Below are 13,066 nucleotides of genomic sequence, written 5' to 3'. Positions count from 1 at the left end.
ACCAGAGAAAACCCACGCGCACGGTGTGTGTACATCACAAAGCTCACTTGACACGAGCTGGGATCGAACCAAGGACCCCATGCACCAGAGGTGGACGTTCTACCACTGAGCGACCGCAACCCTAATACTAAAACAGTACAACTACTAATACTACTAGTACTACGAAGCATCGGTTCAAATTCTATGCAGATCGGCGATAATAAATAGCAGTTCTCCGATTTTTTTTTCTGTAGTTAGAAGATAAATTCTGTACAACGTAAATTCCGTACCGACATGTCAACTCTCACGCAAAGTCGTAGCAGGTGTAGTAGTATTAGCAGTGGTTATAGTAATAATAGAAGTAATAGTGTTAGTAACATAAGTAGTGGTACAGTCTTGTATAAAGAATCAGTTTCCAAACAAATTACGATTAACGTAGACCGACAGTATAGCGTCTGGTCTGTCTTTTGCAGTATCCGACCCTATTCGGTCCGTCCTGACTCGGCACGGAAATACATGTGCCCGGTTCGGCCCTATAGCATTTGTGTCCGGCCCGGTTCGGCCCGTCCCACCTGGTAATACGTAAAACGGGTCGGGCACATTCCGGACCGGGTCGGCTAATCCGCCGGGCCGAACGGGAGTCTCCGACCCGTGCAGGGCCCTGTTGTATATACACGGGAGAAAATAGAACAAATTGCCTTTGCACGGCTGCAGTTATAGGCGTATGTAGACGGGAGAAATAAGGACAAATCCCACCCCTGATCACACAGTATATCGAAAATGTTTTAAAAACACAATATTTTGATTTGGGATTCACTGTTTAATTCTGTTTTCAGTAATTTTAATTACTCAAATAGCATGTTATTAACACATTCAGAAATTTAATTTTGTAAAGCAAACACACAACCCCAACATTATTTTTACACAGTTCAGGAATTATGCAGGGAGAGAGATGTTTAAAATTTCGTGTTATTTTACGACAAGGCTGAGTCATAAGTCTTGCAGTATTAACTCAAACAGCAGGCTCGTTTATACGCTGTCATCTACCGTAAATACAATATCAAACTGACCCAAGAGGTAATATGCGAAGCGAACTGTATAACACGGAGGCCATCACTACATGAATATGTTCAATCAGTATTTAGTGGCAGAAACGATATGTCTGACATGTGAACCATTCAATGCGGGCATAACGCTGAGCCGGCAACCCAAAACGTTTGTTACGCGAAAGGGGAAGGTGCAATGAACCTCAGCACAGCAACATGTTGGTTTCAGAAATTTCGTACAGGTTGCAAAAATGTCCAAGTGCAGCTGTAATCGCCCAGAGTGTCGGGTCGCTGTTCGAGTACCATTTATTTGAAATCGATTCTTGAATCTCAGTTCGGGCTGCCATTTGTTTGTAATCGCCTGGTCGTAGTCTGTTCTCCGTTGCCCTCCGTGGTCCTGCCAATGAGTATCTCCTGAGACTTGGACTTACCTGGGAAGGACGTTGAAGGACCTCTCCAAGAAGGGATTACGAAATTGTTCCCAAATTGCTCGTCGGTCTAAATGATGAGATGAGCATTAGGCGCCGCGAGGTTCGAATGTCTCGTCTCAAAAACCTCACGGACGATCAGACGGTCATCCAGACCATAACACACACAAACATCACTCACATACACACAACGAAAACACACTGAGTTAAAGGACACTGCACTTATTTATTAGAATACTATTAAAAAGAAAAATAATGAAGAGAAACGATCACAAAACTTAACACTGATTATGTATAATTATTTGCTTTATTAAAATCAAACTTTACTTTTCACTATACTGTAGCCCTTATCACTTTGATATATATATATATATATATATATATGATTATAATTGAGATTTCACCATAAATGCTTTTCTCATACCATTGATGCACTTGGGGATTAGCACTGGGGAAAAAGTTGCCGGGATAGTCCCACGTAGTAATCTAGTTGCTGCTTCAAACAGTCCTGAAGAGTCGATACGAGTCTTCGGTAAAATTACAGTCTCCAAAGTGGAATGCTAATGTTGGAGGGCACGTTTGTAACTATCGCACTAGGTATATGAACCTGGGACTTTTTGATTGGGGCTAGCCGTAAGAAAACGTCCTTCACCGGCTAATAGCTTATGCCCCTTAACACAATATTATACTTGAAGTTCGACGCGACGTGCGTGGTTGCTGCTTCGAAACGTGGAGTAACACTCTCCGAACCAAGAGGTTCGAGATACGAACTACAATGGTCCTTAATCAATGGTCCTTAAATCACCTGTATGTACATGCAAATAGATCATAAAAAAGAGTTGACGATAATTTTAGTCCATTGGCCACGACGCACAAGACATTGCGATAACTCGGGCGTGTGAAAGAACAGATAATGAACTGGTAAAGCGATGTGGCTGGCGACGATCTGACGCGTGAACACCTGGTCTACTCTGATCTTCTCTAATCTACTGCAATATTTCCATAGATGATTAAAGAAAGCGCTTAATTCAGTTCCAAGTAACTGTAGAATATAGACTTTGCATATTAATAGGTCAGGGAGAAACACTGAAAAGGTTCGTCGCTCAGTGAAACGTTCTCACTACAAAGCAATGTTTTAAATATATATATATGAAAAAACCATGAAATACTTCTTTGTCCAGTTGCGTGGGTGGGTGAATTTCTACCAAAGAAAGAACTTCTTTGCGTCGCAGAATAAAGTATAAAACGAAAAAAAAAAAAAAAAAAAAAAAAAAAATCACTGTCTTTACGAAATATACAGAGCGTCCTCAAAAATACTTCTATAACCTGGTGGCGGTTATACAGCCAAGGTTTGGCTGCTCGAGGATAAGATTCTCAAGTCATAAGACACCCCATTGTGGAAAATCGAAGTCCACCAGCACACGATGATTGTCAAACGAACTTGGCATGACCCACTCCACTGTAGTGTGTCACCTTGACGAACTCGAGAAAAACATCAAGAAATGACCCATTGTTCCATGAGTTGACCCCAGCTCAGGCCCACAGGAGAGTGGATGTATACAGGCAACTGCTGCAAAATCTGCATGATGTGCGTTTGCGGAAACGGATTGTCACATGCAACGAAGAGTTGGTGTTTCGAAATTGGAATGTGCAAAGTCAGTGGTTTAGCAAGCTTCCAGAACCAGTCGTCAAACAGGGCTATTTTCAGTATACTCATGTTCTGTGTGTGGTAGAACTACGAGGGGTAATTTGCTTGGAGCTCGTTCCTAACGATCATACCTTAAATACCGATCTTCATTCCGAACAGTTGAAGCTAATTGTGCTGCAGTACGCCAAAAATATCCTGCATTGGTGAACCGAAAGCGCGCCTGCTGCAGCAGAATAAGGCAAAACCAGACTCATTTTGAAAACGCAACAAATAATTCAGAATTTGATGGTATCAAACAGATGCCACACTCAGCATATAGTCCTAATCTTGCCTCTTCGGATTACTACCTGTTTTGGTCAGTGGCGCACTTCATAAGATCACGATGGTTCACGAACCAGTAGAAGGTGGAAAAGTAGTGGCGGACGTTGCTTCTAAAGTCAAGACCTGGAATCGAAGAACTTATAGGAAGGTGGCTACAGACAACCGAATACGAGACTATACTTTCAATGTTCACCTGCTTTTATTGTACTGTAATAAATAGAGGTGTGTTGTGTACTAGAATATTCCAAACCAGTATGACTCAACCCTGTACAACCGCTTGTATATAGTGTAGAAGTCTGCACGGGCCGGGATTTTTAGCCCGAGCCCGGCTGGGCCCGTGAATTTACAATCTGAGGCCCGACCCGAGGCCTAAATATGTTTTAGCATTTATGCCCGAGCTCACTTGATAATCAAATGAGCCCGAAATAAGCCCGAATTACAGAATCTTAATAATTAATGCGAAATTGTATTTTTGTTGACAGCAAGTAGAGGTTTAATTTTGGAGTTGTGCTTTAAAAGTTCTCCAGAAAGTACGGTGCAATATATATCTTTGTACAGCATATTTACGAAGTTAGGCCCGAAGAGGCCCCACAAGTATGGTTGTATATTTAAAAATTTACGGCCCGGGCCCGAAGTTATATATGCTTTGAATGCCCGAGTCCGGCCCACGGGCCGGGGCCGGCTTAGGCCCGCGGGCTTGGCCCGAGCCCGTGCAGGCCTCTAATATAGTGATACCATTTTTTTTTTTTAAACTGAGAGTTCTTGGAGAAGAGTACAAGATATTTCGGAATAGGATAGGTCAAGAATATGTAAGGAGAAAAAGCGTTAAATTGAACCCTAAAATTGATTAGAGCCCAACCAGCACTAACTTATACAAGTATAACGAACATTCTCTTTCTACCTCGTTCTTAATCTTTTTGTGGAGTGTAGTTTGAGATACAATTCCAATGAATACCACTCATTCTAGCTTTGGAACTTCTTGTATAAAATAACAGACAAATTCTGACCAAAGCATATATTAACTAGTAAATAATAGCGTTACAGTTCCGGCAAATTAACTTTGCCTTCATCAGACACATTATCTGATAATGTGTCTGATGAAGGCAACGTTAATTTGCCGAAACTGTAACGCTATTATTTACTAGTTAATATATGCTTTGGTCAGAATTTGTCTGTTATTTTATACAATTCCAATATTTGTAGTGAAATTACGGATTCTGTATTAGAGGTGCGATAACCGTTAAAAATACAATGTAATCCTGATTACATACGACAACTTGCTATATTAATCAGTCTCAGGCTAGTAGCTAGCAGAGCTTAGTATCTTTTTGTTTTACATTCTCTAGATTTTCAGTATAAATTTAAAAACGCTATGTCCAAAAATATTCGGAGTTCCTGTTTTCTAGCAACCCTACTTCTTAACATTTTAAAGTTGGGTGCAGATTTTTCGTATATTTCAAATTTATTTTCATTGTAATCCAAAGAGGAATTTCACTTCTGTCAAGTTAAATATAGATAAAAAAATTAAAATTAGTAATACTCATTGTTAAACAGACTTTTCTACATTCGTGTATTAAGGAAAAGTATTCTTGTTTACTTTTTAGTATCCTGAATATCCATGTGTAATTCAGTAGTTGTAGTTAAGAGTAAATACATGATGAGGAACGTTAATGAAAGCAGAAGGTACAAGTGCACTCCCCGTTTTAGTCACCCCAAGGGCAGTAAGGCTTTTTATATTTCCACGACCTATGTATTGACAGGAGCTGATGGGGTCTGCACCAAACTTCGACCACCTTCATCATCAGATTTCCCCAGGTATCCATTTCTCAGAGTTTAGGTGAAATTCTAAGTCACACTTGAGCTTGGTTGAAAGACGAGAATAAATCGATCTACCGTAATTCTATCAAAGAGATGCATGTAGTTTCGCCCATGAACGTTTTAATGGATTGTATAAACTAGTTACCTATTGCGCACTGTATATTCAATACACTCTGGTTAACATGTTCCTTTTGACCAAACACCTAGATATTAATGCGTATTTAGTCCAGTATTTAAAATAAATACGGGAAACTTTAATATTATTATGCAGAAGATGCGTTATAGGGTCGGTTGCTTTCCATATATTTCAAGGAAAGACTTATTCATATCACCCTACAGGTTCTGATTTCTTTATATATATAATATTAATATAATCGAAAAAAAATCCCGTTAAAGTGGGATGTGGATCATTATTCTGATTTTATCCAAGTCTTGATATACCCACTGAGAATTGAATCCGTGAACACAACACGTAGAAAGCACGAGCGTTAGCCACTTAGATTTGAAAAGGTACGCAGCCTACAATAATTCTTCAATCCAGAAGTAAGTAAAGAAATAAAAGGAGTAAACATGTAAGATAATACTATTTTCAAATTTTTAATTTAGCCCAATTTAATTTGAGATGAAATCAAAACTTGGCCCTTGAGATCGAGATCGAGACAAGCATCTGTTGATCAAGACGAGACCGAGACTGTATATTGTAATGTTTTACTGAAGCAGGTAGAAGGTAGAGCAACTACACGCGGCATTTTTTAAATTTTATTTATTACCGATTTTACAAAATTGAACACAGTATGATACCATTTTACTAAAATAAGTATAAAAGTTTTAAATTATAAGGATTAAGTGTTTTATGGTGATAATGGTCCGAAGATGTTTTACAGGATGATCAAAACTACATAATACATCTTAATAGCACATTGAACGGTTGTTTTGGCAGGTAACCAGTCTTACAAATATTGAATGTCTGTCGGGAGTATAGTATATCACGTCCCTGTAGATCGTGGGCGGAGTTGGGCAGTGGTTAATGTCGGAAACGGCTAACAGTCAGACGCCATTCTATCATATCATGTCCCACATGTCGTCGATAGGCCTTAGATCTAAAGACATACGAAGCAAGAGTATTAAGCATATACTGAATAGAGCGCGCTAGGTTATCCTACTGGAGTGGGGGCACAGCTTAAGCTGCTGGAAAATGGGGTCTCGCAAGGTGTTTAAATAAGATCGGAAAACAGGATTGATGACATTACGAATGTCTGTTGCAGTAGTCAGTGTCCCTAATGAAGATCAGAAGAGAGCAGAATGTGTAGCTTATTGCCACCATACAGAATGCTAGGCGTGGGTTCTGTATGGCGGTTGCTATCATACGCTGGATGTTCCCGCTCACCAGCATGTCTACTAACACACACACACACACACACACACACAACAGTCATTGTATCCAAGACAGAAATTACTGTCATCGTTGAATATCATTTTCTTTCATTCATCTTAGTACTTTGGTTCTTTCGGCTCACCGAGGACGTTTTCATTGATGAACAGGTGTCAGGGGTAATCGTTCGGGAGGAACGCGGGAACATTAGCCTGTCTCCAACAATCGATTATTTTGTATTCATGCACACATACAGGAACCACGATGACTCTCATTGTATGCCCTGCCCTGTAAGTTACGACATCCCATGCGTCGCGAGTTGCTGTGGTGGAACATCTTCTGGAAACCCTTTGCCTCCAATCGTGTACACAATCAGTGAGATACAGACAGCACATTATGATCTTTGCGAGCAACAATTCTGTAAAACAATCACTTGGCCTCTCATAGCCCCATTATACGGCCACACGCGCTGTTATTACAAAATACGTTCGCTGCTGTTGTCTTGACATTGCAAACACAGGCTGTAATCTAGATACAGCGGATTCACACTTGTCGTGTTGTCCGTTGACCTTTAAATTACCTAATAGTAACATCCCTCAATACACTACGATTAATGTCCCATCTGTAGACATTAATATCCCATTTTATTCGAATCGACAATGTGTATGGAGTGCTCTTAAATGCGGTTTCATCAGTATATATACATAATTGAAACAAATGAATCCTGAATTGGGAATTTTACCATCATACATATAGATTCCTTTCTTTATATATTGTTCTTTCATATACCTATTCTTACCGACCAACCTGTTCCAATAACTTTATCTTCTACTAAACTCTGAATTTTCCACCTGGCAACAATACTACGTGACTGGATTTCAGAACGGCACCCAACTGGATATATTACAGTCACTTTACTGTTCTTTAATTTTCCTTCTCTTCCTACTCTCTCTCTCTCTTCTCTCGAGGTTATGGAACAAATTACTTAACAATAAATCAACGAAAACCTAAGGAATCTGTTTTCCATATCAGCTTCGAGATTTCGTTGTTCTAACCATAAATGTATAATATCATTTTCATTGATTTATATTGCATTGCTGACTTGATCATCTATGTGATATATGATTTTCACATAGAAATTCCAAGCATATTAAAGATTTAATATCATAATGCCGTCTATAATCATAATTTATTAATGACATTAGCTGTTATTTATATATAAATAATATAAAACGAAGTAAAAATATTATTTGCCTTCGAAATGCTGTTAAAATGTGAAATGCTGTGCAAATTGAAATCGATTAATCAAAATGTAAAAATATGCTTATATATATATTTTTTTTCTGTAATTTGTAATTTTTTTCCCTTCTTCAGGTGCGCCAAGAAAAGAAATCTACTTCCTAGCTGTGATCGATGTTTTAACTCATTATGGAGTAAAGAAGCAAGCTGCTAAAGCAGCTAAGACTGTGAAATATGGAGCCAATGTGGACGGAATATCAACTTGTGATCCTGATCAGTATGCGAAGCGATTCATAGACTTCATGAGCAAAGCTATAGAATAAGACGTCGGTTGCCTCAATCTGTGATCTCAAAATAACCAGAGGATGAGCAGTCACCGCGTCCTCGCCCTCAAGAAAGAGAAACTCGAGTCACAAATATCAACAGATCAAGCAGCGTATTTTGCTTGGCATCTGCCTGAAACCGTGCAGATTGTTCCTTGGTTTTAGTAAATGTGAATTATAAAGACTTTCCGCTCTCTAGAGGTAGATATCTTGTATTCTGTGCGCCATTTTTCTTCCATGCATCATGGAAATGAGCAAAACAGTGCTGGTGTGCAACCGACTTTGCAAAGGAAAATGGGAAAAGCATTGCAATTCGTGCAGCGCAACCACGAGATGATTCACAATATTTCATAACATTCCACTATGAAGTATTTTGTTGTTATAAATTGGCTTTTTGTTTACATATATATTACAAATATATTAAAGTCGCTCGTTCTTGGACAAACATATGTATGCACTTTAATGAAATAGTAGTTTGATATTACTCGCCGAGATTAAAGAAAAAAGGAAAGTAAAATAGTTCATTAATTTCATAACAAACTCCAGTATCTAAGTGCATGTATAAAACTTCCAACTGGAACGAATTTCAGGTTTCCTATATCCACTCGTTCTTAACAAAATTAGTCTTTTATTAACAATTGAGTAGACCAACATAGAAAAGAACCAATATTAGGCATCCTGTAACAGTCAAAAATATAGTCAGTCACATCAGCTTCTCCGGTAGTGAATAGAATTATTGCGTCTAGTCTATAATTTTTCATATCGTGTAAGATATTGCTCATTTTTCACAAAGCAATCTTGCTTTCGTATATCCTGTATAGAAAAATTCATATTATCATTTTAGGTTTAGTCAAGAAGTGATTGTTGTAATACTCATGCCATTTTCAGTGTGCTCTAAGCGTGGAGGATAAAGTTTACCCATAAAATGGAGAACTTAGGTTTGTATCGCAGGTACAATGTATAAAGTGAAAAGAAAGGAGAAGAATACTATTGACGATATTTGACAGTGGACAGAATGGATAGTTTGCTTGAGCTTAAACCTATTAACAAGTTATACTTGAAAATTGTGATAATTCCCAATTTGTGACAATATCTTTTCTACAGCAGAGGTGTATGCTTTTGATATATGCACACAAACTTTTCATTGTCACGTTGCTTGTATTTCTCGGTTTTTCATCGTTGTTTCAAAGAATTCGAAATAGTCTTTTTTTTCTTTTTTCCCTTATTTTATTTGTTTCTTTATATAGAAACAGAAGTGTTAAAATTTTATGAAGATACTTGTCTATGCTCAGCTGTTATTGCCGTGTTTTTATCTGCATAGTGAGGAAAAACAATTTACCTCAAAAAGTTATTGTTTGCTATTATACAGACTCTTTCGTAAAACTATAAATTGAGTGATGCATAAGTACACACTATAAGCCCAATAGGACATAGTTTGTATCTGCACTGTGGAGAGACAGTGGCATATGGTCCAGTTTCTTTCGTTAATTAGAGTCATCGTTAGATAATGTAACAATTCTTCCACCTCTTTACTCAGTTTTGTAGATAGTATTTATTTATTTAAGGAATGTTTAGTGTTTAAGTCATTCCTGAGGCTAAGGGACATATTGATTTAAATGTTTTATTTTTTATGCCCTCCCAGTTTGCTGAGAAATGTGAAAATAGTATTCAGTTTTTGTTGATGCCGATTAGTTTCGATTTCATTGTGATTATTTCTTTCAGTGTTTTGAAATGTCTTTTAGTGAGATGTACTATTTTCTTTTGTTTTCCCTATTGTCTGCGTTGTGAAAATGCTATGCAAAATATCAAATGCTTGTTTCTTTTTTGTGGTATGTTTAATGAACATTTGATAACATTACTGAAATTCGTTAAATTAAGTTTTTCAACTCAGTACATCAGGGTAAAGAAGTGTGCTCGTTATTGCCGAATGTAGTAAAGTCATCAACAAAAAGTTTCCTCATCCTCCATACGATTTCTTTTTCCGGTTAGTAACTTTCAGTGTACTCATATTTGTCTTTTCTGTCCGAAGGTTTAGGAAAAAGGAATTGTGTAGTGCATTATCTAATTTGGTATCATATGTGCAAGATACGTAATTGAACTTTGAGGAGCTAAGGTCACAAATAAATGCTTACAGTAATTTATGATATGAACCTGATATATTCTAAAGCTGTGTATAATTTGATATCTGTGACTGAAGTAAAGTTATTGTATAGTTTTTCACAATAGCACCAACTGTAATTTTTGTCGAATGATGTTGGTATGCTCTGGTCAAAATATGAGAAAAAGTATAAGAAAGCAGAGAACTTGACTGAATTAGAATCTAACAGAAACTATATTGTTGTTGTTTAAAATTTAGTATAAGGGGAAAAAACTGTAGCTACATTGCTATAATATGAAAAGGATAATTTGAATAATTACCGGAAACTTGGGAAGTGGATAGAGGAAATTCAGTTTACTGATAGTTTGGTACTGTGTCAGTGCCAAGAAAGACTTACCAAGTGATAATATACAAGATTTTCCGTAGTGTGAACTGCGTTGTCTTAACTCATTTTATACTATGCAGATTTATTGGAACAATGTACGATCTCATTATAAAACTTGTGTGCGTACTTCATCATTGAGCATATATATGAAAGTACATTCGACTCATAAAGAGTATCTCTTTGGCGATTCACTTTATCATTTTAATATCTCAAAAATGAATTTATCATTTAGAATATAATATTGTGTTTTAGGACACACCCTGAAATTATTAGCATAATAATAATTGTACCAAGATTCATTAAATAATAAAACATATTACAAGTCAGTTCAGAAAACGTGTCAGCTTCTTACCTTCACTTCATCAGGTTTGGTGAGTAAACTAGGTAGAGGTAATGATATTTGAAGTGCTTTGAAGTGCCTTTAAATTTGTTGTACTGTACTGTTAGAAGATTCGAGTTCTCTCAAAATTACTGCTTTCAATGTATGTATTGATGCAAGAGATGCGTGGTGTGTACCAAGATCTTAACGACATGCCTGAAGATAATTCAGGATATACTTATTAGAAAGTAGTAAAATTGGTCAATTCAAGAAGTGAAAATGTATGACAAGAGCGAGGATCAGACGCATATCTCTGGCTTGCTGTGCCGGTATACTGACCAGTGCTTGAGCAGTTCACTATTTATGTTAATGAGTAGGTGTAACTATTTGAATTAGATGCTTTATATGAGAAATCGAGGAATTAAAGATATACATTTTTCATTATACTATATCCTCTAGAAATGCGAATTCGAGAAAAATTTAGATTTATTTTGAATATTTCTGGTATTCGCATGAAAAAAATTGTGTAATGAAAAATCGGTTGATTCTGCAATTTCTCGTATGAAATCAGTCAGCAAACCCTTCATTTAAGTTAACTTGAGCCTCTAGCTAGTTTCTAGACCCTACTTGATGAAGACTCAAGCCAACGATAATATTGTCAAGTTTTTTCTACTAGAGAGACTGTTTGAGTAAGTTTTATTGTGCTTTTAGTGTATGTATTCAAACATAGTGGTAAGTGGCATTCGACGAGATGAATAATTCACTGTACTGGAAGTAATGCTTTCTTTGAATGGGGGTAATAAAATACTCCCCTAAAAGTGCTATATCCTAGAAGACATGACTGTTCTTGATTCAATGCAAAACGATCGAGCCGATAACATTAGGAGGTAAAAAAATTTTTTGGGTACATTATAACCTAATTCAGAGACAGTAAAATTTACTTTATAAACTTAAATCTATTGGGCAATAGGGAATTGCATGATGTATATTTCCAAGAGTACAATACATTTACTAGCTTATACTATTCATGTTTAAAAATGTTTATGTGAGAATCTATTCATCAAGACTCAAAGATACACTGTTTATTCTAGTGCTGGAACCATGGTGTGTGTACGGTAGACGTGGGTTTGAGCATATCGATGACCGTTCACAACCTATGCTATTTTCGCTTGTGTATATGTATAATATACTATATATAGAAAAAGCCGAATTTATATGTTATGTATATAATTATGTATGCACGCGCGCGTGTTTGTGTATCTTAATCTTACTCAGTTTTTTAAATGGAAAAAAGCCTCCATTTTAGATTGTTCGTTTCCACTCTTTTGTTTATTGTATTTATTTATTTATTATCTTTTTAAGAAATTAAACTACGTTACATTTCGTGTGTATCATCTGACTTGCTAATTTAAGTTAAATAAATTACATTTCTTTACTACAGTAATGACTTCCTGTTCTTAAGGAAACATGTGGATTAAAAGAAAGGCAATAACAAATGGACATAGTCCTCAGAACTCTTATCTATAATATATATCAATAGGTATATATATTATGTAATATTATGCACTAAGTAGATACAGAATATGAACCTGATATGTAGAGAAACGCACCTCACTATTTGTATTGATAATGTACGTAAACTGACTTTCTGTAAAAGAAGGATTTGTTCATGTTTTGTATGTTTAATCCCACGTACATGTTTCAGACATTTAAAATGTATCCATCATGTCATTTTGTATATATTGTACAGCCGATAATAAGTGGCTTTTATGTTATTCAATATGTGTCAAATGTTATTTACGTGTGTAAAATACAAAGCAGTATATCTGTCAATCTAAATGTGTTTGATATACTCATCCCTTATGTGGATATATTAGAGATACAGACTTCTTGAAGATTTATTTAAACGTGAAAGAGGAAAGGAGCGAAAGAAAAAAGTACTTTATTTTCAGCTCTCTGCTCCCCATTATTTCGGTTCCTAGAGACCAAGATAAGTCAGGTTTTGTCATGTTCTCACTCAGATCGTTTAATATTGAAAAGGATTTACAATAAGAACGGCAGAACTTTAAAATGAGATGGAATGAAAACTG

The 13,066-nt window shown here is 36.6% G+C and overlaps 1 protein-coding gene across 1 annotated transcript in view; it reads left to right on the top strand.

The window, feature by feature from the left end:
• Nucleotides 1-12,809, top strand: part of PIP4K (phosphatidylinositol 5-phosphate 4-kinase) — a 183,999-nt gene extending 171,190 nt beyond the window's left edge. Inside the window, exon 8 of the mRNA XM_081740006.1 lies at nt 7,987-12,809. Within this exon, the coding sequence (XP_081596132.1) occupies nt 7,987-8,174 (188 nt within the window). The 3' untranslated portion in view covers nt 8,175-12,809. The remainder of the gene's footprint in view (nt 1-7,986) is intronic.
• Nucleotides 12,810-13,066: the final 257 nt, after the last annotated feature.

The sequence above is a fragment of the Thermobia domestica genome, chromosome 15 (genome assembly GCF_964235325.1).
Source record: "Thermobia domestica chromosome 15, izTheDome1.hap1.1, whole genome shotgun sequence".
Lineage (NCBI taxonomy): Eukaryota > Metazoa > Arthropoda > Insecta > Zygentoma > Lepismatidae > Thermobia > Thermobia domestica.
This window is presented reverse-complemented; position numbering and strand designations above follow the sequence as displayed.